Source organism: Rhincodon typus, chromosome 1, assembly GCF_021869965.1.
Source record: "Rhincodon typus isolate 14 chromosome 1, sRhiTyp1.1, whole genome shotgun sequence".
NCBI classification, from domain to species: domain Eukaryota; kingdom Metazoa; phylum Chordata; class Chondrichthyes; order Orectolobiformes; family Rhincodontidae; genus Rhincodon; species Rhincodon typus.
Window position 1 is genome coordinate 143600625 of NC_063332.1, and position 25620 is coordinate 143626244.

Here is a 25620-nt window from a genome sequence, read left to right on the forward strand (position 1 = left end):
ATAAAGTCAGAGGTACTGGCTTAAATAGCTCTCCTGGATGCATTTTAAGACCTCTGCTCCCTCTAAAACTTTCACACAATGACTACACCGAGGTAATGCTAGGGAAGTTGAAATCCCCTACTAATCATTATTGTATTATTTTTACACTTCTCTGAAATACTGATAAATGGCATATATTTATTAGGAATTTACATTTGACAATATACAAGCAAATCATGTAGTTGTAAATAATATTTTATTGCTCTTCTACCAAAATACAAATTTGAATTAAACGTGGAAGATAATGAATGCTTTCCTTAGAAGCAATATATTGTGGGGATTTTTTTGGTTGAAGTACTGCAGAGGAGGGAAAAAGCACATATTTCATTAACACTCAGGCAGTGATCAGTGAAATACTGTGTGAAACAGCAGGCAGTAAATCTGAAGGAAGGGGTTATTTCTGAATAAAAAGAAACGACATCAACTAGATGACTTACATAGCTCGAATAATCTCCGTTAGGTTAGTTTCAAATGAAAGAAACTGCTTCCCCTTCTTAGTGAAGCCTCGCACTTCTGAACCAACACTGATAAAGATTTTCTCCTGTGGAGTACCAATGGCTCCTCCTAGTTCCAATCTGGAAACTTTATGTCCTGGCAAGGTCTTGAACACTGGCTGTGTACAAGAATGCAAATTACTTTTGCAGCTTACATTGAAGCATATCAGCATATATTGGAGAATACAGTTGAAACAAAATTTACACTATAAATTGTTATTTCAGTGATGCCATCCACAGTAAAAATGCAGATTAGTTCAATATATCCTTCACAGTGAAAATGCAGATTAGTAAAATATGCCCTTCAACAGCAATCAAATGATAGGGTACGCTACTGAATACAATCACTCCTCAAGTTGAACTGAAGAAACCTTATCATTGGGTATAATTGAAGGAACTCTATCTCAGAGTCTTTCATATTTCATCCAAAGCTGACTTCACTGATCCCTAATAACGAAAATGAAAATAAGAATAATGGTTATATTACAACATCATGTAAACTGCAGAAATCTATTGTAAATTAACATAATCAGTTGTGATAGAGGGAATACAATTCCCCCAAAACAGATTGATTTCTGTGACAGGTCAGGATTAGAGCATTATAAGTCTGAATTCTGATCCAACCAACCCACTTCTAATTATAATGAAGGCAAGTTGGCAGTGTCCATACTGAAATAAGTCAGCATTTTAAGCTTACCTGCCTGGCTTGATTTCTTAGGTCCTGGGAAACCCACCAGCTGAAATGAGGTATGAGACTACTAATTCAAGACACAGGGAGTTCCATTTCATTTAAATGTTGCTTACTGTGTGTCTGCCCAGCTAACTCTGAAAAGCAGTGCATTGGAACACCACCTACACAAGTTTATCCCACCTCCCTCACACACATATTGCTCCAACCTTCAGCTCTAATCACCTGCTAAACTCAGATTTTCCCACTTCAGGATCTGAACTTCCTTCTTCTCTTAAGGGCTCTTACCTCCTTATTCTCCCACTGTGACCACCAACCTGTCCCCAAAGCTTCAGGACTTAGCACACACATGTCTAAAGGCTCATATTAACCTCCTAAGTACTCCTGAACAGTTAGATTCTCAGTCTTAGCCCAAAACCTTCCGTGTCTCACCTCCCTAAACCACTGGTTTTGCCAGAAAGCCTCCAATCTCTGACCATCAACAACAAATTGTGGCAAAGGCATACAAGATCACAGTATCTCCTCTGGACTGCTCCTCACTCCACAAAATCGAGCCTGACAATTGTAAGTGGGGAGAGTTACCTGGACACTGTGTTTCAGGAGGCAGTCACACCCCATAGATTAACTGACTCATATTCGGGGAGTAGTAAGGGACAGGAAGATGTTACTTCACATGAGGCTGGTAGATGAATCCAGAAGGTAGTGCTGCAGAAGCCTCAGCCTTGAGCTGTAAAGAACTTGAAGTGGGAGGAGACAGATCCAGTTGTCATGGTCCACGTAGGTACCAGTGATATAGGCAGAACGAGGAAAGAGGCTCTGCTGAGGGAATATGAATGCTAGAGGCTAAATTAAAAAGCAGAACCAAAAAGGTAATAATCTCCAGATTACTACCTGAGCTATGAGTTAATTGGCACAGGGTCAACAATATTGACGAGATAAATGCGTGGCTCAAAGATTGGTATGGGAGAAATGGTTTGAATTCATGGGACATTGGCACCAGTATTGTGGAAGGAGGGAGTTATTCCAATGGCAGAGGCTCCATGTGAATCATGGTGGGACCAGAGTCAGGGAAAATTGCATAATATGGTGGCAGATACAGTGTTATGAACAAAATAGTTGGGGTGGGTGGGTTCAGTTGCATGGAAAATTAGAAAATCAAAGGTAATGGAGAAGGTTGGATTGCAGGTTAGTGATTGGTCTGATTGTTACCTAAACATAAACGAAAGGGAAAGAATGTGTCAATGTCGTATTGTACTAAGAAACTAAAAAAATGCAGGGAAGTTCGATAAGAGAACAAAATTAAAGGCTTTGTACCTTAATGCACAGAACATTTGGAAGAAGGTAGGCGTACGTACACTTCAAATTCAGGTAAATGAATATGTTTCATCGCCATTTTGGAGACATGGTTACAAGGAGATTAAAGCTGGGACTTAACATTTAGGGATATTTGATCTTTCAAAGTGACAGGAGGGATGGACAGGGGGTGGCTAGAACTATTAAGAAGAAATGAAGTGAGGATGTTGTGAGAGACGATCTAGGCTCAGATGATGTAGAAACCATTTAGGTGGAAGTAAAAAACAGCAAGAGAAAGAAGACATTGGTAGGTGTAGTGTACAGATCCCAAATAGTAGACACTCTGTAGAAAAGAGTATAAATCAACAAATAACAGGAGCATGTAAAAAAGAATACAGCAATAATTATGGTGACTTTAATCTTCATGTTGATTGAGTTAATCATATTGAAAGGATAGCTACAACAACAAATTCATAGAGCGCATTTAGGATAGTTCCCTAAAGCAATATGCCATGGAATCAACCAGAGACCAGGTCAACTTAGATACAGTAATTGGTTTAATAAATTACCTTAGAGTAAAAGATTCCCTAGGAAGTGGTGATCATAGCATGAAAGAATTTAATATTCAGTTTCAGAGTGAGGAACTTCGGTCAGAAACAACTGTATTTTACTTAAATAAAGGGAATTACAATGAAATGAGGATAGAATTGGCTAACGTGAACTGGGCTGATGGATTAGCATGAATGACACTAAGTAAGCAGTGGCAGCCATTTAAGGAGGTAATCCATGACTCTCAGCAAAAATAAATAAATCCCAACAAAGGGGAACGATTCTAAGAGAGGGATAAGGGAAACATGGCTAACCAAGGAAGTTAAGGAGAGTATTAAGTGGAAAAAGATAAGTATATAAGGAGGCCAAAATCAGTGATAGCCCTGGAGACTGTAATAAATTTAGAATCCAGCAAAGGAGACTAAAAATAAAGACACAAAAAAATTATACTACAAGGGCAAACTAGCAAGGAATATGAAAAAATGACAATAACAGCTTCTTTACATAAAAAGGGAGAGAGAGGTCAAAGTGAACACAGGCCCCTTAGGAAATAAATTTGGGGAGACGGTTATGTGGATCTAGGAAATGGCAGAGCTGTGAAACAGATTTTTGCATTTATCTTTACAATGGAAGATACTTTGGATATCTCATTTATACTAAAGAAGGTTGGGTGGGGGGCGGGGTAGGGATATTAAGTTACAACATCATCTCTAGCGAAGTAGCATGAGACAAACTAAAGGAGCTAAAGAAGGATAAGTAACCTGGCTCTGATGGCTTGCTATCTAGGATCCAAAAAGAAGTAACTACAGAGATAGCATCGTAGCTAAGTTTGCAGACGACGGGAGGAAGACAAACATTTTACACAGATATTGATAAGTAATTGGCAAAAAGTTGGCAATGGAGTATAATGTGGGAAAATGTGAAGTTGTTCATTTTGGAAGGGAGAACTAAAGATCAGAATATTACTTAAATGGATAAAAACTGCAAAAAGCTGCAACACAAAGGAACTTGAGGTACTTGTGCACAAAACACAAAGCTAGAACTCAGGTGCAGCAGGTATTCTGGAAGGCTAATGGAATGTTGGCCTTATTTCAAGGGGTCTGGAGTACAAGATTAGGGAAGACTTGCTGCAACATAAGGGAGAGAGAAAGTGGGTTACTTGTCACATGCAATTGAACATCAAAGAAAGAAGGTTAGATTCTTTCTTGTTGGAGACGATCATTGCCTGAGTGCTACTTGTCAATTAGCAGTTCATGTCTAGAATGATGTCCATCCAGGTCTTGCTACATTTGGACAAGGGCTGCTTCAGTATCTGAGGAGTTGCAAATGGTACTGAGTTTTATGTAATCATCAGTGAACATCCCCACTTCTGACACTACGATGCAGAAGGTCATTGATAAAACAGCTGAAGATTTTTGGGACTAAGGCACTAAACTGAGGAACTAGGGGGCTCTTGTAGTGGTGGTATTGTCTGTCCCTCTGAGCCAGGAGGCCTTGATTCAAGTTCCATCTGCTCCATCTCTGAACAGGTTGATTAAGAATATTTACCCTGAGGACCCCCTGCAGTGATGTCCTGGGGCTAAGACTATTGACTTCCAACAATCACAACCACCTTCCTTTTATCTAGGTATAACTCCAGCCAGCAGAGTGTTTTCCCCCCCCGATTCCCACTGTCTCCAGTTTTGTAGCAGAGAAGGCTAAGAAGAGATTTGATCGAGGCTTTGGTTGCAGGCTTGATAATTAGACACGGCAGATAAAGGGGATTCAAAAAAGAACTAGAAGCAACATATTTATAAATGAGAATTTAAGCTTTGAAATGTATTGCCTGACAACAGGTGGACACAGATAGAAAAGTAATTTTCAGAATAAACCAGACAGAGAAAAATATTACAGGGAAATGGCAAAAGAGCAATGAGACAAACTAGATTGTTGTTCAAAAACAGAGTGTGCAGACTCAGGTTAAATGGGATTTCTCTTTGCTGTACTACTTTGATTTTATGTAAAGACAACTTCAAGTTTACAAAACTATGTCGTATTTCCAGTATTTTCCTTTTTTATTACTAAGTTTTTTTTAAAGAATACATTACATTTTATTCAGTCGGACTATATTTTGGGAGAATGTAATGCTTGGCACTGGCACAATGCACATTTCAAATAACATTTTAAGTCACAGCCATGAGTTGATACTTACAACTGCTTCTCCCTTTTTAATACCAAAACAAGTAACCATTCCATCATGATCTGCAATGACCACCTAAAAAAGTTCACAAAATAAAAATATTTAAAAGAATAAAATTAAATCATATGTTCAGTTTAGAAAAGTATTTTAGCAACAGTAGGAGATTCTTTAAAAATGTACCAATAGAATGCGAAATCACTGGCTAGATGAGTATTTACTGTCGGTCACAAATTGTCCTTGTGAAGGTGATGATGAGCTGCCTTCTTGAATATCTGCAATCCTTCATTTGTGAAGGAATCCTGCAACCTCACAGTGCTGTTAAGAAGGAAGTTCTAGGATTTTGACCCAGCAACATTGAATGAACAGTATTATGATTCCAAGTCATGATGATGTCTGGCTTGGAATGGATTTTGTACATGGTGGTGTTCTCATGCATCTGCTGTTCCTGCCCTTCTGGGTGGTAGATGCTACAGGTTTGGAAGGGGCTTCAAAACGCCCGAGTGAGTTGCAACAATACATCTTGAATATGGTACACACTGCTGCCACTGCGTCACTAGCGAAGGGAGTGAACGTTGAAGTTGGTAGATTGGTACCAATCAAGCAGGCAAATTTGTCCTGGAAATTCTTATGTACTGTTGGAGCTACATTCAACCAGCTAATGGACAGTATTCCAGCAGACTTCTAACTTTGCCTTGTAGATTGCAGACAGACACTGGGGAAACAAGTGGTGAGTTATGCCTCACAATTCCCACCCGCTCTTGTGAACACAGGATTTATATGGCTAAACCAGTTTAGTTTCAGGTCAACCGTAACCCCAGGATGTTGATAGTAGCAATTTTAGTCATGATGAGGTCATTGAATGCCAAGGGGAGATGGTTAAATTCTCCCATGTTAGAGATGATTGTTTCATGCCACACAAGTGCCTAGCATGTTACCACTAATCAGCTCAAGCCTGGATGATGTCCAGGTCTTGTTGCATTTGGACGTGGACTATTTCAGTATCTGCGGAGTTGTGAATGGTGCTAAATGTCGTACAATCAGCAGCAACATCCCTATTTTTGACATTATGGTGGCAAAAAGATCATTGCTAAAACAGCTGAAGATTGTTGGGATTAAGGCATTAGCCTGAGCAACTAAGGGCTCTGGAGTTACAGTATATGTGTCCCGACCTCTGAGCCAAGAGATCTGGGATCAAATACCACCTGCTCCGAAGGTGTGTAATAATATCCCTGAACAGGCTGATTGGAAAACACCTAAACTGAGAAACTCCTTTAGTGTTATTCCAGGACTGAGACGATTGACCTCCAACAACCACAATTGTCTTCCTTTGTATAAGACATGGCTCTAATTCCCATTGAAGCCAGTTTTGCTAGGACATCTTGACACCACACACTGTCCTTAACATCAAGGCTGTACTTGATAATCACTCTGACCTCACCTCTAGAATTCAGCTCTTTTGACAATCTTGGGATCAAGGCTATAATGGGGTCAGGAGCTCTGAAGCCCGTGAGCAACTCAAACCAAGTCTCAATGAAAAATTTTCTAAGCAAGTGCCATTCGACAGCAGTGTGAATGACCCCTCCAACATTTTGCTCATGATGGAGAGAGGCCAAAAGGGCAGTAATTCACTGGATTGGATTTATCCTTTGTGTGGACAGATCATAACAGGGCAATTTTCCACATTGCCAGGTAGACGCCAATGTTGTAGACCTAATGGAACGGTTTCATTAGGGGCACAGCTAGAACTGGTGCCCAAGTCTTCAGCACTGTTGCTGGAATGTTGTCAGGGTCCATAGCTTTTGCACTATCCATGCCTTCAGTCGCTTCTCAATATCACACGGGAGTGAATCAAATTAGCTCAAAACTAGGAGGACAACGAGATGAATTGTCTATTTGGCACTGCTGGCTGAAGATGTATGCCGTGGTTCAGCCTTATCTTTTTTTCCACCACTGTGCTGGATTGCCAAATCATCGCAGATTGAGATATTTGCAGACTGTCTTTCTCCAGTTCTTTTACTTGTCCAGCATCATTCACTGTTCATGAGATAGGCCTGAAGACTTTAGATATGATCACTTAGCTGTAAGATCTGTCTATTGCTTGCCCATTGTAAAATTAAAATGCAAACTTCTACTTAAATATGCTTTCCAATAATGTCACAACATACGATAAAAACATCTCTGCTGAGAAAACTACGTGGTGCTACATCAAGGATAGGACATCTTTTTTCTTTCTCCCACACTTTTGCCTGGAACTGAAAAAACAAGTTATCATCTCCATGTGTTAACTTAATGTGAATTAACCTTTTGGATTGCTCTGCGTCCTGATGCAGGTAGCAGCTTCATGGTCTTTTGGGAAGTCACTCCTACCTAGGATAAAAAAAAAGGAAGGGCAACTTACAGCAACATGACAACAAATAAACATTGATTACTTTAGTCCCTGAATGCACCGCACTGTAGGATGGGTCAAAGAAAAACTGGTCCAACATTAGTGTAACTGTAACACTCTACTAAAGTTTCACAAGCCCATTATAGATAGATAAGTCTTGATGCCCCAGTCTACTGAACATTTGTGTCATACATCCTTTCTTGTCAGAAGAACTATTTGACAAATACCCATTATTGTGCTATCACCACAGTAAGTACAACTTTTGGAAGTAGGAAGTAGGAAGTAACAATTGCCCATTTGGGAGATACGATTTTTGACTGCCAGTTGAAAAATGTCTCAGCTAATATGTGTAGGAAGCTGATTTAATCACAACATTGAAATCATAATGACAGTATCAAATTTATACCAACTTAATGTTCTCAAGTAGACACAATAATAGGACATGTGTACAATAAAAGATTGCTAAGTTCAACACTAGATTGCTAATTTCTGAGCAATGGTCAACAAATCTGGCTCAAGAACGGGAACTTCCACTTCCTTCCAAAGTCAGTGTGCTAATTCCAGTGACCTTATCATCCCTCTGGTAATACAAACTGAAGATCAACTTTGGGGCCAGTACATTGCTTGGAGTTCTATTGCCTGAAGTAATGGAGTTCACTTCACATAGACTTGTTAAGCATTGCACAACTGAAGTTATAAACTTAAAATTAATTTGTTTACAAGATCTTCTATTCTCATGAAATCCAGCGCTTGTGTAGCAATATGTTTGCTGGTTTATCTTTACTAACACTCCCATCCTCAAACGGCAAAAGTGTAGAAATTATGCCCCATCTACTGGATGTAAAAGCCATTAGCGCCTGTCTTATTCCAACCCAGGTGATAACCGAATAACGTCTCCAACCTGCAGGTAGTCGACGCGGTTTAAATTTAAATCCATGGCCGCAGGAAATTCTTATTCTGTAAAGATTCCTAAAACGAGCGGATTGAGACGACGGCTGGGTCCGACTTTAAAACTTTTAGGGACCAAGCACCGGGCAACAGACAACGCCGCATATGAAAATCATGTCAGAAATCGCTGGGCATTCAGTGCATCAAACTGGGCGAAAAACAGCATCCAAACCCACAGACTACTTATTTATAAAACAACTACTCAATCTTAACTAAACCACACAGGCCCTTGCTCGTTCCGTTTCTATGGTGATCAAAGGCGTCTCAAACACCGCACATCATTGGTTTTCGGAGATCGCACAGGCATTTAAACTCAGCGCTCATTGGCAGAGTCCCCTTCCCCAATCACTTCATGGGAGAGACAGAGACATCAGAGGCAGAGGATTTTTTTTAAAATCGTGACTTCATTTATGCAGCTGCTTTCATGACCACCAGATGTCTCAAAGTACTTCACAACCAATGGAGCACTTTTTGAAGTTCGGTTACTGTTGCAATATAGGAAACATAGAAGCCAGTTTTCATCTTAAGATGCCAAGATTCAATGCAAAAGTTCATTTGGGCATAAGCAATTTATTTTGGTTTACATCATCTCTTGCGCACAGAAGCCTTGTGCCAAACCACTCTACATAGCTATGCCTCACTGAACCCAAATAGATGGAGAAAGTAGGCCTCCTGGAGTTGTACACAGTCTGTGAATTTTGATCTAATTTTTTTGGTGCAGCCTTTAGTGCTCCCTAAACATTTCCTAGAATTACCCCAATTAAACCCTTTGTGTGACTGTTGGGGTCTGGGGGTTATTTTCAATTCCTTGGGCAGAGAGGTAGGAAGAAGTTCACTAGGTAGAAATTGGAAGGATATACAAACACCTCCATTTTGACCAGCTTTTTATTTTGAAGCAATCAAGCTTCAGATCAGTCCATTAAACCACACGCACTAACGGGAAAAGTCTGAGAAAATCGTTATTTTAATCAACTTGTTCAGACATGTCCTGACACACCTCATGGGTTGGATAGGTCTTGAACCTAGACCTTCTTGTCCAGAGTACACTAGGGATACTATCGCTGCTTTTATAAAAATTCTAAATCTGAGAAAATAGAGGGGCCTTTCAGCCATTACCAGACAGTTCAAGTTCCGTTCTGCCTTGGGAGCTTATGACACCATGCGTATTTTAGAAACCTGATATAGAAAAGACTGAAGGGCTTCTGTGGTTATAGTGTTTTTCAACTCTTCCATGTATAGTATGCATAAATGATTATCTCAGACTTTAGTGTTCATATACAAAACAGGAAATGTGGTGTAAGTTACACTTTTGTTCAGAGAAGAATTGTTTAGGCTGATTTCTACTTTTTAATATTGGTTCTTCTGTTGTGAATGAGAATCTCAGTAATTTTGGTATAATTGCTGATCTCAGAATTGGCATAAATTCCATCTTACTAACAGTTCTGCAAATACTGGTAAGGTTGCAACACTTCATCTTTTTCCTGATGAGAGGAACCTGTATTTATTGTAATAATTTTGAAGACAATTTAATTTGTCTTGACACTGAGGATGCACTCTATCATGCTGTGTCGCGCTACCACTGTGTTAAATGGGTTGTATTTCAAACAGATCTAGCAATTCAAAACTGGGTATCTATTGGAGGTGCTGACAGCCATCATCGACAGAATTGTATTCAATCACAGTCTGTAACCTCATGAACTGACTAATCCCCATTCTACCATAACCATTAAGCTGGGAGATCAACACTGGTTCAGTGAAGGGTGCAAGAGGACATGCCAGGAGGAGCACCTAGCATATTTAAAATTAAATTTTCAGCCTGGGAAAGCTAAAACACATACCATACAGCAGAAGCAGCTGCAATAGACCAAGCAAAATAATTCCCACAAACAACAGATCTAGAATCTGCATTCCTGCTATTATTCCAGCTGTGAATAGTTAACAATTGAAGAACTAACAGGAGGAGAAGCAGGAGGAGGAGGAGCAGAAGGCTTCACAAATACACCCATCCTCAATTTTGGAAGACCCAGCACACCAGTGCAAAAGACAAGGCTGAACCAATTTCATCTATATTCGTCCAGCAGAGCTGAGTGGATGGTCCATCTCAGTTCCTCCCTAGATCCTCATCACAGATACCAGTCTTCAGCCAAATTGATTCACTCAATAACAGCTTCCACACCTTCCTGAAGATCAAAGATAGACTGGGAAAGTAATTGGCGAGATGGGATTTGTCCTGCTTTTTTTGAACAGGTCCAAAGATGCGGTCATTCGGTAGATTGGCTATGCTAAATCGCCCATAGTGTTCAGGGATTAACTATTTGATAAAATGCAAGTTCTAAAGACTCAGACTTGATTCTTCAGGGTCATCCGATATCTTCTGAGATATAGCGCTGGTCATGGTTATACAGATATGAGTATAACCTCAAGAATATGGTATGCTGTCATTATCAAGGAGGTAGCAATAGGGCGTGGAGACAATTGTAATACAATAGGGGAGAATCAACATGGTTTTGTGCAATGCATAGCATTTTTGACAAGCTTATGTGTTATTTGAAGATGTAACAGGCAGGGTGGATATAGGGGTATCATTAGATGTAATCTACTTGGATTTCCAAAAGGCATTTGACAAGTACCACACAAGATAAGATATTTTGTGGGTGATACAATAGCACGGAAAGAGGACTGGGTAGCCAAAGAGAGCTGGGATAAATAGTCAAGTGCCATGGATCATGATCACCTCTGGGATCTTAACTACTTACAATCTGCCTGTGACTTGAAGGGTCCAATTGTAGCCACATTTTCTGACAACACAAGATAGACAGGAAAGCTAGTCATGAAGATATAAAGAGATGTTAATTGGTGGGCAAAAATTTGACGTGAAGTGTGGGGCAAATTAGGTTGTCCACTTCAGCTGGAAGAAAGGCACAGTATTATTTAGGAGGGAGACTGTAGAGTGTTGCAGTGCAGTGGAATGTGGATGCTCTTTGACTTGAATTACAAAAGGTCAGCTTGTAATTAGGAGGTAAAGATAACATTGGCCTTTATTACAAGGAGAATGAACTGTAGGGAAGTCTTGACACAGTTGTATCTGGCATTAGTGAGACTGGAGCTACAGCATAGTTTTGTCTTCTTACTTAAGAGGAATATACTTGCATTGGAAGCAGTTTAGAGAATATTCATTAGTCTGATTCCTTGGATGAAGGCATCTGTCTTATGAGGAAATGTTGAGCAGGTTGGGTCTATGCTCATTTAAGTTTATGATATGGGGGTGCCAGTGGTAGACTGGGACAGACAAAGTCAGAAGTCACATGATACCAGGTTATAGTCCAACAGGTTTATTTGAAATCACAAGCTTTTGAAGCACTGCTCCTTTGACTTCTTATATTACAATTGTCTACATGTTCTATTGCTATCTCCTTGATAACACTCCTTAGCTTATACTCACATCTGTATTGACCATGACCAGAACTATATTTCAGAAGATATCAACATTCCTAAAGAATCAAGTCCAAGTCTCTAGGACTTCCATTTTGTTGAACAGTTCAGAATACTGACTCAGAACAAAATGCAAAACAAAGATTTATAGACTGAGTCATACAGCACAGAAATAGATCCTTCAGTCCAACCATGTCATACCAAACATAATCCCAAACTAAACTAGTCTCACCCGATCCTGGTTCATATCTCTCCAAACCTTTCTTATTCATGTACTTATCCAAATGTCTTATAAACATCGTGATTATGCCCACATCCACCACATCCTCAGGAAGCTCATGCCACATGTGAATTTCTGGAATGAGTTTCTTTTACTTAAAAACCAGCAAGATATTACAAGTAAGGTTGTAGACTTGCTTGCCAAGCCGGTGTGGTTGATTGCAGACATTTCGTCACCCTTCTAGGTAACATCAGCAGTGCACCTCCAGTGAAGATTTGGTGTTCTGTCCTGCTTTTACTTATATGCCTTGTTTTGCTGGGGTGGTTGACATCACTTCCAGTTCTGTTTTTCAATGATTTGTATACCGGGTCCTGTTCAATATGATTGCATGGTGTTTTGTATATTACGTTAATTTTATTGGTCATGCGTATGGGATCCTTTACGTTCATCAATAGCTGTTGCAGCATGTTTGTTGGTTTGTGGGCTACCCTGATACCTAGGGGTCCGAGCAGTCTTGTGGTCATCTCTGACATGTCTCTGATGTACAGTAGGGTAACTAGTGTGTCTGGCCGTGTTGTGTCTTCTTGTTGTGGTCCTTTTCCATATAAGTGCTCCTGCTCTGCTTTGCGCAATTCCAGGTTGTCCTGATGCAGCTCCATTTATGGATGTTCGGATGGTTGTGGTGTAATTAAGTATCTGGTCTGTATGGGTGGTCTTTCAGTATATGATGGTCTAGAGTTCCCAGTTGTTCTTATGTTCCATCATTACGTCTAGGAAGGGTAGTTGGTTGTGTTGTGCTCCTCTTCTTTTGCAAATTTTATTATGTGAGGATGTTGTTCGTGTGTTGGTGGGTTTCTTCTAGTCTTGTGTATTTGATAATCATGAAGGTATCATCTGCATTGCTGACCCAGAGTTTGCATTGTATATTGGGAGTGCTGTCCATTCGAACCTTTGTATCAGTCCTGATTTCAGCAATCCCCTTGGTGTTCCGTTGACTTGTTTGAATATATGGTCTTTGAAGGTTGTGAGGCACAGATCCAGCAGTTTCAGGGTGCTGTCCTTATTGATGCTGTTGTTGTCATGGGGTGCCTGCCTTCCTGATTCATCCAGCAGTGTGGCAATTGTCTCTTTGGCTAGGTCAATGTTTATGGATGTGAAAAGTGCTGTTACGTTGAGGGAGGAAACTGGAGCTCCCATAGGAAACCCACACAGACATAGGGAGAACATGCAAAGTGCACACAGACAATTGCCCAGTGCAGGAAACAAACCTGGGACCTTGCTGGCAGCATTGACATGCCACCCCTTTGTTCAACAATACTCAAGACCTTTACTATCAAACGACTACTTATAAACGTGTGTACTCGTCACAGTCTCAGCAGTTCACTCCTAGCCAAGGTCTTCCCGTGTTAAAAAATGCTTTAAAAGCACTTTTTGACATTAAGGAGCATGCTAGTAAAATTTGGTCAACTCCTGAGTTTGTTTTATCCAACTTGTACTGTTAAACTTGGGTTGGCTTAAAAACCAAAGTCCAAACTTTCTTCATGCTTGCGACATTAAAAGCCTGTTGGTAAGTTCTTAAATCTTCTTTGCTCTGCCATCAACTTTCATGCTGTCCACAAAACCAGGGTCACCTGTTTAGACAGAAACAACTGTGCTCTGAAAAACTGAAGGGCTAAATTTGCCAAATCATAATTTTCCTCTATTGATTTTAAAACTTGAGACTTAATGATCATAAATTTCCATTCAGAAATATAAAAGTTGCGTATGGCAAACTGAAAAGTTGTTGGAGGCAAGGATGTACTTTTATAATCTGATGATATAATTCAATGCAATTCCGTCACTTCACCTCCTTTAAGAAAATAAAACTTTCCAATTATAAAGAATCAAGTGCCCTTTTACTTCCAAGTTTTTATATTTTTAAAACTCAACTTTATTTCTTTAGCAATCAGAATTATGAATTGGCAGAAGTCATTTGTACTCTGAACAACTCTAAAAATTCTGAATAGGGATGTCAGTACTTTAGATTAACAACAGTTAAGCCTTTTAATTACTTTTACAAAAAGGTTTCCAATCTCAGTTAGATGTTTAAAATAAGTAGGATCACATCAAATGTTCCGAATTTCCAAATCAAATCGTTGAATGTTGAGAAACTCAAGACTGCCAGTTTTAAAAACATAGGTGATAAATTAAGTTTTGAGACTGTGTGAGGAATTCTGATTTCAAATAACCAGACATTTAATATCACAACCACAAATGTCTGCTTTTGACAATTTTCAAAGTTGGTCAACCTTGACATTTCCAATCGAGATAAATGCAGGTCAGGTACAATAAAGAAAATATTATGTGCTTACAAGAGACCCAATAAATATCATCTTTAGAAAGCTAGCTTCAGAAAGAGAACTAAAGAACTTAAAGTACTGAATAATTAAAAAGGAATTAATCTTCACATTGAAGTTTTTGCTTCAACAAAATTTTGTTGCACAAAAAATGGGAGTAAAAGATTTTTTTTGAGAAATGGGACTAGGGTTGATGAACAAAAAAAAAAAAAAAAAAAAAAAAAAAAATTATAATTTAAAAATTTTAAAAAGAGGAAAAAAAAAAAAAAAAAAAAAAAAAAAAAAAAAAAAATTGAAATTTGTCACAGTAGAAAATTTGCAGTAAGAGGAGCACAAAAGGATTCAGCACATATCCAATATACCATATTAGGATTGCTTCAATGAGTTTTGCAAAGTTAATGATTATGATTTTAAATTAGTGTTACAGTACCTGGAGTGTCAAAGCTGCACAGATCTTTAGGTTATACATCTATCTTTCATATTACAGAATACCACAACTATAATTATTACTACAATTAGAGTCAGAGTAATAGAGCATGGAAACAGGCCCCTTTTGCCCAAACTGGTTTGTGTTGACCACAGTGCCCACTCAGCTAGTTCCAATTGCCACATTTGGTCCATATCCCTCTATGTACCTGTCCAAATGTTCTTTCAAATAAAAAAGAAGTTTCTATTGTACTTGCCTCAACCACTTTCTCTGGCAGCCCATTCCATATACGCACCACTCTCTGCATGAAGAAGTTGCTCCTTAGGTCATTAAGTCTATCCCCTCTAGTTTCCAATTCCCTATCCCTAGGGAAAAGACTATATGCATTCATCCTATCTATGCCCCTCATGATTTTATACATCTCAATAAGGTCACCCCTCATTCTCCTATGTTCCAAGAAATACAGTCCTATCCTGGCCAACCTCTCCCTATAATTCAGGTCTACAAGTCCTGGCAACATCCTCAAATCTTTTTGCACACTTTCCAGTTTAAAATATCTTTCCTATAACAAGGTGACCAAAACTGTACACAATACTCCCAGTGTGGCCTCACCAGCGACTTGTACAACTGTAATGTAACATCCCAACTCCTATACTCAATGCCTCCACCGATGAAGGCCAGCATGCTAAATGCCTTCTTCACCACCTTGTCCACCTGTGACACTGCTTTCAACAAACTACGTACTTCTACTTCTAGATTCTCCTGTTCCACAACACTCCTCAGGAACTTGCCATGTACTGTACAAGTCCTACTTTAGTTTGACTTTCCAAAGTGCAACACCTCACACTCATCTGTATTGAATTGCATTTACCAATCCTCAGCCCACTCCCCCATCTGTTCAAGATCCCTCTAATTTTTGATAACCTTCTTTGCTATCATCGATACCTTCGAATTTCGTATCATCCGCAAACTTACTAATCATGCCTCATACATTCACATCCAGATCATTTATGTAAATAACATATAACTAAGGTCCCAGCACTGACCCCTCTGGCACACCACTAGTCATAGGCTTCCAGTCCAAGAAACAACCTTCAACCATCACACTCTACTTCCTACCATCAAGCCAATTTTGAATCCAATTAGCCAGCTCTCCCTGGATCCCATGCAATTTAGCTTTCATGACTAGCCGGCCTTGTCAAAGGCCTTACTAAAGTCCATATAGACAACATCCCCTGTCCTACCCTTTGTCTTCGTATCAAACTGTTATTTCATTACTGTTTGATTTGCAGGAAGATAGCTAAATATTCTTTTCCCTATTTTCCAAAATGGAAGATAAATTTGAAATAAAATCACAAATTTGCAAAGTTTTTCCACAAATATTTATTCACAAGGCATATTTCTTCAATACAAAACATACTTAATGCAGTTGTAATTCACTGTGGTGCTGGTAAAGTTCAATCTGCATTGTTTCATCCAAGTTAGCTTCCATCCTTCAAATTAATTCATGTGTTTTGGTCCGAATCTTTGCACTGTAAAATAAGATGCTTGAAATAAGTTGTGTTTACAAATTGTAATTACATACCTCCACAATATGCTGTTCTTTATTAATGCAAGGGCAAGTCAGGAGGCTTATCTGATGACAGTGTTCACGACTGAATTTCATGGTCATGATCAGCAAGCCAGACATTCTTCTATTGATCCTCTCCCCATCAGGTCTCAGTGGTCCTGATAGCGTTGTTTTACAGAGTTCCTTTTCAACCAACGAACTAACGCTACCCTAGGTCACCTCACCAGGCCACAGGGACCAATATTTCTATCTACACAAGAAAATTACAAATAATCCCTTTTCAATTACTGGAAACTGTTAAAGATCATTTTCAAATTCAGTTCATTAACAAGTTACAGATTCTACAGACCTTAAGGAAATTACAAATTTTCCTTACAATACTGCTTACAGCTCAAAGAACATCACAACTACTGGAAGTGAAAGGGGTCCTGTTGAATGACAGAATTTCACTTCAAGGAATCACAAACAAATATTTTAAAATCAATTAAGCTATGCATTACATACACTCAAAACCTGCTTCTATCACAATATAAAATATTTCCTTTTAATTCTATATATGTAGTTCATTACCTAGTGCAGTGTTATGTGGCTATTCCAGCTTTTTGGGGTTATTTACAGCAACATAATGATATAAGACAACAAGGAGGAAAAGGGATACCCCCAACATGTTGGCAAAGATTGCCAACTGCACATCTGTGATCATCCTGCAAAATAAAAAGACAAAGACAATCAAATTATAAATAAAGTGTAAGAATACAAAGCTTAGATAGCTCCTCTTCTGAGATTAATATATAGGTATCAAAAAAATTATTTCTACCAAATCTTTTCTGCCACTCAATTAGATGATAAGCTGGTCTATACATCAACTTCATTCATCCATCATTGCTTATTATTCACCCGGATATGTAAAATCATGTGATCACTTCAAAGCTGTTCCAAACAAAGGCTCGACTACACCTATGAACAGGTTTGAGAACAGCTTCTTCCCCATTATTATCAGACTTTTGGATGGTGAATGGACATCTTAAAATGTTAATCATTCTCTGCAGCTTCCTGGCAGCTGTAACACTGCATCTTCCACTCTGTTCTGTTACCCTGATGCACTTGTAGAATATCATCTGTCTGTAAAGCTTGGAAGACAACCTGCTCCTCTGATGCTGCTTGGCCTACTGCGTTCATCCAGCTCTACACCTTATTATCTCTACAATTCATTGTAACTTTGTTCATGTGACAATAATAAATCAAATCAAAACTGAAATCATAATGACTATCAAACAGTATTGCTATGAGTACTGGTGACAATACATTATAAAAAAAAGTTGCCCTTAAAACTAATATGTTTTATTTTTTTTTCAAATACACCTCATGTAATATAAAGAATTGCTATAAGCATTGAAATTTCAATTAGTCCAGATGTTTTGGGGAAGAGCACTATGTTTCCAATTACCTTTCCTGCTTTGATTTCATTCTCAATAGATGATGTTCTTCCAATTTCAAAAATTATGACCCCTGATGTTGTTTTGCCCACCAGAGGAAATATTTGATGTCAGATAATCAGATCTTTTCATAATATACCACAGGTTAATACATGCCGTACTCATAGTTTATCACTTTAAGCTCACAATTCTGGTGAATCTATAGTACGCACCCTTCCAACAGTAACACTAAGATTCAATATCCCTAACTGAATGCAATACTCCAGATAGCATCTGCTCAAAAAGGTCTTTACAACTCAAGCATAACCACCACATCTCTAATTCAAAAAAAATAGAAATTGCTGGAAAAACTCAGCAGATTTGGCAGCATCTATAGAGAGAAAACAGAGTTACTGTATTGAATCCAACGACTTCTTCAGAACTGATAGCACCTGGGAAAGGATGGTATTTATGCTGATGACAGGCAGGGTGAGTGGACAGGTAGAGCGGACAGGTAGAGCAGGAGCACAGAGAAAGAGAGAAAAAAAATTTAGGTAGACAGAGAGATTAAGATAATAAGCTAGGGAAGAAAATGATCTAAATGGGAAATACTGGGGCTATGAGGGGTGAAATTATCTGGCTGCACTGAGTGACCCAGATCATGGCAAAACCTGGGGTGAGAGGGTGGAAAATAGACATAGAAGGTGGTGTGTAGTCCAAAATTATTAAAGTCAATATTGAGTACTGAAGGCTGTAATATTGACAAGCAGAAGATGAAGTGTTTCTCTTCCACTTGCATCAAGTCTCGCAGGTGCACTGCAGCAGGACACAGAAACGTTGGCAAGGGAACACAGTAGTGTATTGAAGTGGTGAGCAAGTGGAAGCTCAAGGTCATTTTTAGAGACAGTGCATAGTCATTCTACAATGCAGTAAACCAGTCTGTGTCTCAGCTCCTTGATGTAGAGGGGCCATATTGAATGTAGCAAATACAGAAGGCTAAATTGAGTGAAGTGCAAGTAAGTCATTGCTTCACCTGGAAGGTGTGTCTGGGACCTTGGATAGTACAGAGGAAAGAGGTAAACAGGCAAATATTGCACCTTCTGCAATTGCATGGGCAGGTGCTGCAGATTGCAGATTGTGGGGAGGTGTTGGGAGTGGAGGAGGAATAGATGACGGTGCCTGAGAGGGAATGATCCCTGCAGAATGCTGACAGGGTGGAGAGGGTATAGGAATATCTGGCAGCAGCATCCTGCTGGAGGTGGCAGAAATGGCAGCTTATGATCCTTTGGAAGCAGGTGGTGGTGGGTGGAAGGGGAGGACCAGGGGAATCTATCACGGCTGCAGAAGGGAAGAGAAGGGGTGAATTGTGGGAAATGGATTGGACACAACTCTGAGCCCTGTCTACCATGGTGACAGGAACTCCTCGGTCCAGGAAAAAAGTGGACACTTCTGAGACTTCCCAGCTAACTGGGAATTGGTGGGTTTCTTTAACTTCTCCACTTTTAATGATTTCTGTACGTACACAAAAAAACTCGTAAAGTTATCAAGATTCAATCTCTGCTCCATCGTCACAGACCTCAACACCTGAAATTATTGAGGAACCTCACTCGAACAGTTTTTTCTTAGTTATTAGGTGAGCTACATATTTACACTGTCCATGGACTCGTGGGGCAGAACCTTATCGTAAACAATGAGACCAATCCTAGGATGTCACGTAGTAACAATCTGATTTCTCCTCAGTAAAGCAGCAGCTCCGGCCATCTCTATTATTTACCCATAGCACAGAGCAACTGACCACACATCAGCTGCTTCTCTAAGAACATATTTGATTTCATTTAACCCACTTAGGACGGCATCTACAACAAGAAGAGACCACACTCACCTTCCAAAAGGCTTTATAAATTAGATCACACCAAAGCCACGTCTCTCTCTCCAGGCAGCACGGCCGAACACTACGTGATTACATAAACGCGTTCAGCCACGTGACTCTGATCACGTGCCAGTCTTCCAGCCACCACCCCACAGACAGGGAGGGTAGGTTCCAATGGGAGTGGCTGTGGGACGGGGGTGGGAGGAGGTAGTCAATCACGAGAACAAAATCATTGTTAGTTCTACAAATTACGGACATGTGCTGTCTAAGCAACTGCAACTGAACGCTTGAGTTTATGTGAATCAAAAATAGTCCAATTCAATTTAATTAACCTTCAGCATTTTGAATAGATATTGATGTAAGACTTGTGAAGACATAACTGTTCGTCAGTTGCATTGGTGGTTCAGTGGTAGAATTCTCGCCTGCCACGCGGGAGGCCCGGGTTCGATTCCCAGCTAATGCAATGAAAGTCTATTTTTAAAATATCAGGTTTAGTTAATATATTCCAAATGTAATGACACACAATTTTCACGCGGAAACATGCCTAAGAATGTAATCTATAGTCAAATTAAAATTTTAAAATCACAATAACTGCAGTTTTGCTTTTTGACTTCCTCAGCCCCGAACACTTTTCAAATATTTGGTTTCATTCTGCTAAAAATATGTATTGAGTAAGGAAGAAGCACACCCAAATATACAGGCTAAATTAAAGCTTGAGGTAAAACAAATAGCTATGGATGCTGGAGATCCCAAACAAACAACAACGGAAATTAATGGAGTAACTCAGCAGGTTTGGCAGCATCTGTGGAAAGAAAACAAGAGTTAATGTTTTGAATCAGTGATAGTAGGAACTGCAGATGCTGGAGAATCCGAGACAACAAGGTGCAGGGCTGGATGAACACAGCAGGCCTAGGAGCAGAGAGGCTGACGTTTCGGGCCTAGACCCTTCATCAGAAAAGGGGGAGGGGAAGGGGCTTCTGAAATAAATAGGGAGAGAGTGGGAGGCGGATAGAAGATGGATAGAGGAGAGGATAGGTGGAGAGGAAACAAACAGGTCGAAGAGGCGGGGATGGGGCCAGTAAAGGTGAGTGTAGGTGGGGAGTTAGGAAGGGGATAGGTGGGAGGAAGAACAGGTTAGGGAGGCAGGGACGAGCTGGACTGGTTTTGGGATGCGGTAGGGGGAAGGGAGATTTTGAAACTTGTGAAGTCCACATTGATACCATTGGGCTGCAGGGTTCCCAAGCAGAATATGAGTTGCTGTTCCTGCAACCTACGGGTGACATCGTTGTGGCACTGCAGGAGGCCCAGGATGGACATGTCGTCTGCGGAATGGGAGGGGGAGTTGAAATGGTTCGCGACTGGGAGGTGCAGTTGTTTATTGCGAACCGAGCGTAGGTGTTCTGCATAATGTTTTGAGTCCAGTGACCCTTCTTCAGAACAGATACGTTTTCTAAACAGAAAATAAATTTGCTTCAGAGCATTCAACAACATAGGATGATTGTACTGACCCCTGTCAGTTGTAGTCTCTAGAATTAACAATTTAATTGAAAATTGGTTTACAAGATGTCAAGATTAGGGATAGGAGGTCATTTTCAAATTGGCAATCTGTAACTCTTGGAGTGTCATGGAATCATAGATATCACAGGTATTAGAGATGGTATCTCAACAATTTAAAATCCATGTCAATGACTTGCATGAGTGATTAAATATTTGGTTGCTGATGACTCAAAGACGGGTAGAAGAGTAAGTTGTGAAGAGGGCATAAGGAACCTGCAAAGGGACATAGATAGTTTGTGTGCGTGGCCCAAAATAAAAATGTTAGATAGAGTATCTTGGCAGAAAATGTGAATTTGTCCAGCTCTAGCAGGATTTAAAATAACTCCACAGAGGCCGGTATCCTGTCACCAAATCACCAATCCTTGACTGAGTGCAGTCTCATTCAGAGTCAGGTACGAGAGTATCTGTCTCTGACACTCAACCTTTTTTTATATGTAAGCCAGGGCTCCCTGATTGAACCAGATTAACAGCCCCAATCAGGGAACTCATATTCTAAGACGTCCAGCTGGCTGACCTTGTTACAATCATTACAGATTGGTGGTAAAGCACTCTATTGTTTAAATGGAGAGAACTTTCGCAGCTCATGGTACAAAGGGGTCTGCTATATGAATCACAATGTTATTATACAGGTACAACAAGTCATTTGGAAGTCAAATGGAATGTTGTCCTTTGTTGCAAGGAGAATGAAATATAAAAATGGGGAACTTCTGCTACAGTTGTACAGGGTTTTGGTGAGACCACATTTAGAGTACTGTGTATACTTTAAGTGTCCTTACTTATGAAAGGTTATAATTAAAAGAGAAACAGGTGAGTCAACTGATTCTTGGGGTGAAGAGTTTTATTAAGAGAAAAGGTTGAATGGGTTGAGCCTGTATCTGTTAGAGTCTAGAAGATTGAATTGGGATCCTATTGAAACATCAGATCCTGTATTAATGTTATGGGAGAAAGTAGAAATAGGAAACACAGTTTAAAAATTCAAAATCTTCGCTTTGACACGAAAATGAGGAGAATCTTTTCTCCAGTGACTAATTAGCTTGTGAAATTCTCATCTTCGTAAAGCAGGGGAGATAGGGTCATTGAATATTTTTAAGACTGAGATAGATTCTTGATTAACAAGGGAGTCAAAGAATATAAGGGCTAGGCAGAAAAATAGTGTTAAAACCACAATCAAATTAACCATGGTCTTATCAAATGGCAGCGAAGGCTAGAAGGACCAAAGCCTACTCCTTAACTTTGTATCGTGTATAGCTCAGTGCTGCAGTAGACAATTGATCTTTACTGTCAAAATTTCAGTATTTCTACAGTGAATGATGTGATAAGCACCATCTTAATGGGGCATGTTTTTAGCTTTTGCTAATTCATTATAATATTTTGCCACCAAAGCATTAAATGTACCACTGTGATGAGAAAAGTAACAAAAACAATAAATTAAGAAGAATTCTGCTTCTTGTGCAGCAAGATGGGTACGTATGAATAGGAAAGATATGCAAGTGAACATTATTACAAGTGAACAACTTATCTTCTGTAGGAAGAATTTGGGGATTTGGGAAGATGCAGATTTGACAGTTGATTCATAATAGAAAGTAAATTGGCATCATATTTTGCAATTTTACATGTACAGTGATCTTTATTAAATATTGCTGCTTATGGTAGACAAAGCATTGATATTTTCAATATTAATAAGGCAAAAATTTACACCATTTTAATTGGAATATTTTTCTAATTTACAGTTGGGGTTGTGCTTATTTATTTTAGAATCAAATTTCTCTCAATCTTGAAACATCTGCTTCATTTAATTATTTTGCTTGCCTTACATAAAAATAACAAGCTGGTGGCAGAGCTGTGGAATACAGTGATATGATGTGAACCTTGCCACAGTGAGTTCTCAATTTTAGTAGTGTCATCAGGAGAGATGTGGTTTAGCAAACAATTATTTTCCTGCAGGAGTAAGTGTAATCTTGAAGGTTCGACCTACACCAATCTGCTAGACCTCCTCTAATTACTTCAGCAAACACCTTGGAGCAGGTTAACTGCTTCCCTCACTGTCATCCATTTTATCCAGAAGTCAGAAATAAAGAAAAAAAGTAGAGACAAAATATATTGCACAAAATAGCAAATATACAAATATGTGGTTCCACAGAGAAACATATGCCTGTTCAGATGATGTGGATCAATTGCTAAAACTACATGTACAATTTACACTGCAAAGAAATTTTAAAAAACCTTAGTATTGTTACAATCCATATCAAAATAAATAAATAAATTTAAAAATAAGCTTTAAATTCCCACTGGCCAACTGAAAAGAGTCACACGCAATTTCAAATCTTAGGACTACTGTAGCAAACAAACTGAAATCAACATTGACTAAACTTATTTAGTTGACAACCATCACTCTAAACTATAGAAACGATAACTTTTACTAACCATTACCATAGGTGAGAATTGGCACAATTACCTGCAACAGAATTTGTTAAAAAGAGTAGGCTGTATTTAACTGTTTAAGTGTGAATATGTATAGTATAAAAGTCACACACAGGTAGGTTCCCTTCTAAGTTTTAAAAGAACAGAAAATAGTGTTTATTGCACTTAACTTCGATCAAATAAAAATAAACACTTCAGCTCCCGTTCACACATGCATTCAACAGTTCATACACAAATATATTCAGACACGAATCCACACAATACAGTTAACTAAAAAGTGGGAATATTTTAAAGCTAAAAAGGCAATTTTATACAGATCCTTGAAGACCTGGATGGTTTTAGATTGGACTTTTCTGGATTGTTTTTAAGATAATTTAAAGATATTGATGAACAATTTCAGATTTTTTTCTTTTAGAACAAAGAGCTGCTGGGTAAACATTTAAAAAGCTGCCTATCACATACTATTAATCCAAATAGAGACAGGACACAGGTTTTGAGGATGGTTAGAAAGATAAAGTGTGCCAGCTCAAGGTATTTCTGGTTTTACTGAGCAGCTTTGAAAATGCAGTATCTTAAAGCCCAAAAAAGGACTTGTTTGCTCATTGTATGATTCCAACTTACAAACTGGCCAGTTACCCAAACAGGGCAAGATGATTCTTGGCCCCTTATTTTAAAATTAGTAGGTTACAGCTAGTGGAGTTCCTTTTTTACCCAGGATTTATTGTCAAGGTGATTGAGTCTAATGGCTTCATTCATATACAGCTGAAGGCACAGATTGTGACTGGATATTTTGTGAATGACTTAGGAGACAGATCATTCACACTCATCTCCATTGATTTTCTCTGTTGGGCTACCTCTGGGCAGCGCAACATTTTACTCAAAGTTTTGTAATTTGTAGCCTACAGCTATTTAAATGTTCAGCAATTTTAGGACTTACGGTTTAAGTCACTTGAAATGCGGTTGTTCAGTCTTTTAAAATATAACCAGTGGTTTCAACTTGCCGCTCCCCCATCACAATAAATTTTCAATATATTAACATGACCGACAACCTCACACCATATAGACCTGCATTCCAGCCCTCTTCTATAGAGTTTCAGTCTTTACAGGAAATGGTACCGGGTCACTCCTAGCTTCTGATGGATTCACTTTTCCCTTTTTTTAAACTGAGTCATATCATCCTGAGACCTTTGCCTTTGAGACTCCTGAGGGTTCCAGCATCCTTTTTCCTATCTCCACCAGGTTGAATCTCTGAATGAACTTAAATCTCTACAGGTTTCTTATTTTTACCAAGAGGACAAGTTTTCAGTAGCATTCTGCTTGATAACTGGCAAAGAATATGTTTTCCACGCTACTCAGAATGGGTGCAGCTTCCTTTCTCCATCACCAACAAAAGAGTATCTAACCTTGACATTCAATGGCATCACCATGATTGATTTCCCCACAGTCAACATCTCTGGGGTAACCAATCACTTCCAACACCATCGACATATTGGTCACAGTGGGTTACAAATACAAAATAGACTGAAACGACCCATTAAGGTTCCTTTGACAGCTTTCCAAACCTATGATATCCAGCATCTGGAAGAACAAGGACAGCAGGTACTTGGAAACACCACTATCTACAAGTTACCCTCCATGCCGAACCCCATCTTGATTTTTAACTATATCACAGCTCATTTAATTGACCAAAAACTGTACTGAATCTGCCATGTAAGTACTATGGCTATAAGAACAGGCGACAGGGTAGTACAGGACCTCGGCATCAAGTAGTTCACCTCCTGACTCCTCAAAGCTTG

At 39.2% G+C, this 25620-nt stretch overlaps 2 protein-coding genes and 1 non-coding gene across 6 annotated transcripts in view; 1 reads left to right on the plus strand and 2 right to left on the minus strand.

Moving 5' to 3' along the window:
• bbs7 (Bardet-Biedl syndrome 7) overlaps nucleotides 1-8840 on the minus strand; it is a 48004-nt gene extending 39164 nt beyond the window's left edge. For 2 of the 4 annotated variants that reach the window (XM_048617625.1, XM_048617499.1), the window contains exons 1-4: nucleotides 8530-8840; nucleotides 7544-7609; nucleotides 5255-5317; nucleotides 477-652 (exon numbers count right to left, since the gene is read on the minus strand). In XM_048617625.1, coding sequence (XP_048473582.1) covers nucleotides 477-652; nucleotides 5255-5317; nucleotides 7544-7609; nucleotides 8530-8565 — 341 coding nt within the window. In that variant the 5' untranslated portion in view covers nucleotides 8566-8840. Of the gene's footprint in view, nucleotides 1-476; nucleotides 653-5254; nucleotides 5318-7543; nucleotides 7610-8529 lie in introns of those variants that run through there. The other 2 variants (XM_048617555.1, XM_048617670.1) reach the window with 2 other exon arrangements.
• A 7515-nt stretch (nucleotides 8841-16355) lies between these two features.
• On the minus strand, nucleotides 16356-19989 carry ost4 (oligosaccharyltransferase complex subunit 4 (non-catalytic)). The gene is made up of 3 exons (XM_020533977.2): nucleotides 19859-19989; nucleotides 17132-17265; nucleotides 16356-16523 (listed from the first exon to the last, which is right to left on the minus strand). Exon 2 carries the CDS (start codon nucleotides 17262-17264, stop codon nucleotides 17151-17153), a length of 114 nt encoding a protein of 37 aa, XP_020389566.1. The 5' UTR covers nucleotide 17265; nucleotides 19859-19989; the 3' UTR covers nucleotides 16356-16523; nucleotides 17132-17150.
• A 249-nt stretch (nucleotides 19990-20238) lies between these two features.
• Nucleotides 20239-20309, plus strand: trnag-gcc. Its single transcript has one exon. It is a non-coding gene; the product is annotated as a tRNA-Gly (tRNA).
• Nucleotides 20310-25620: the final 5311 nt, after the last annotated feature.

Coding starts and splice junctions, on each gene's coding strand:
- ost4 (XM_020533977.2), bottom strand. CDS start 17,264: ATGATCACAGATGTGCAGTTGGCAATCTTTGCCAACATGTTGGGGGTA.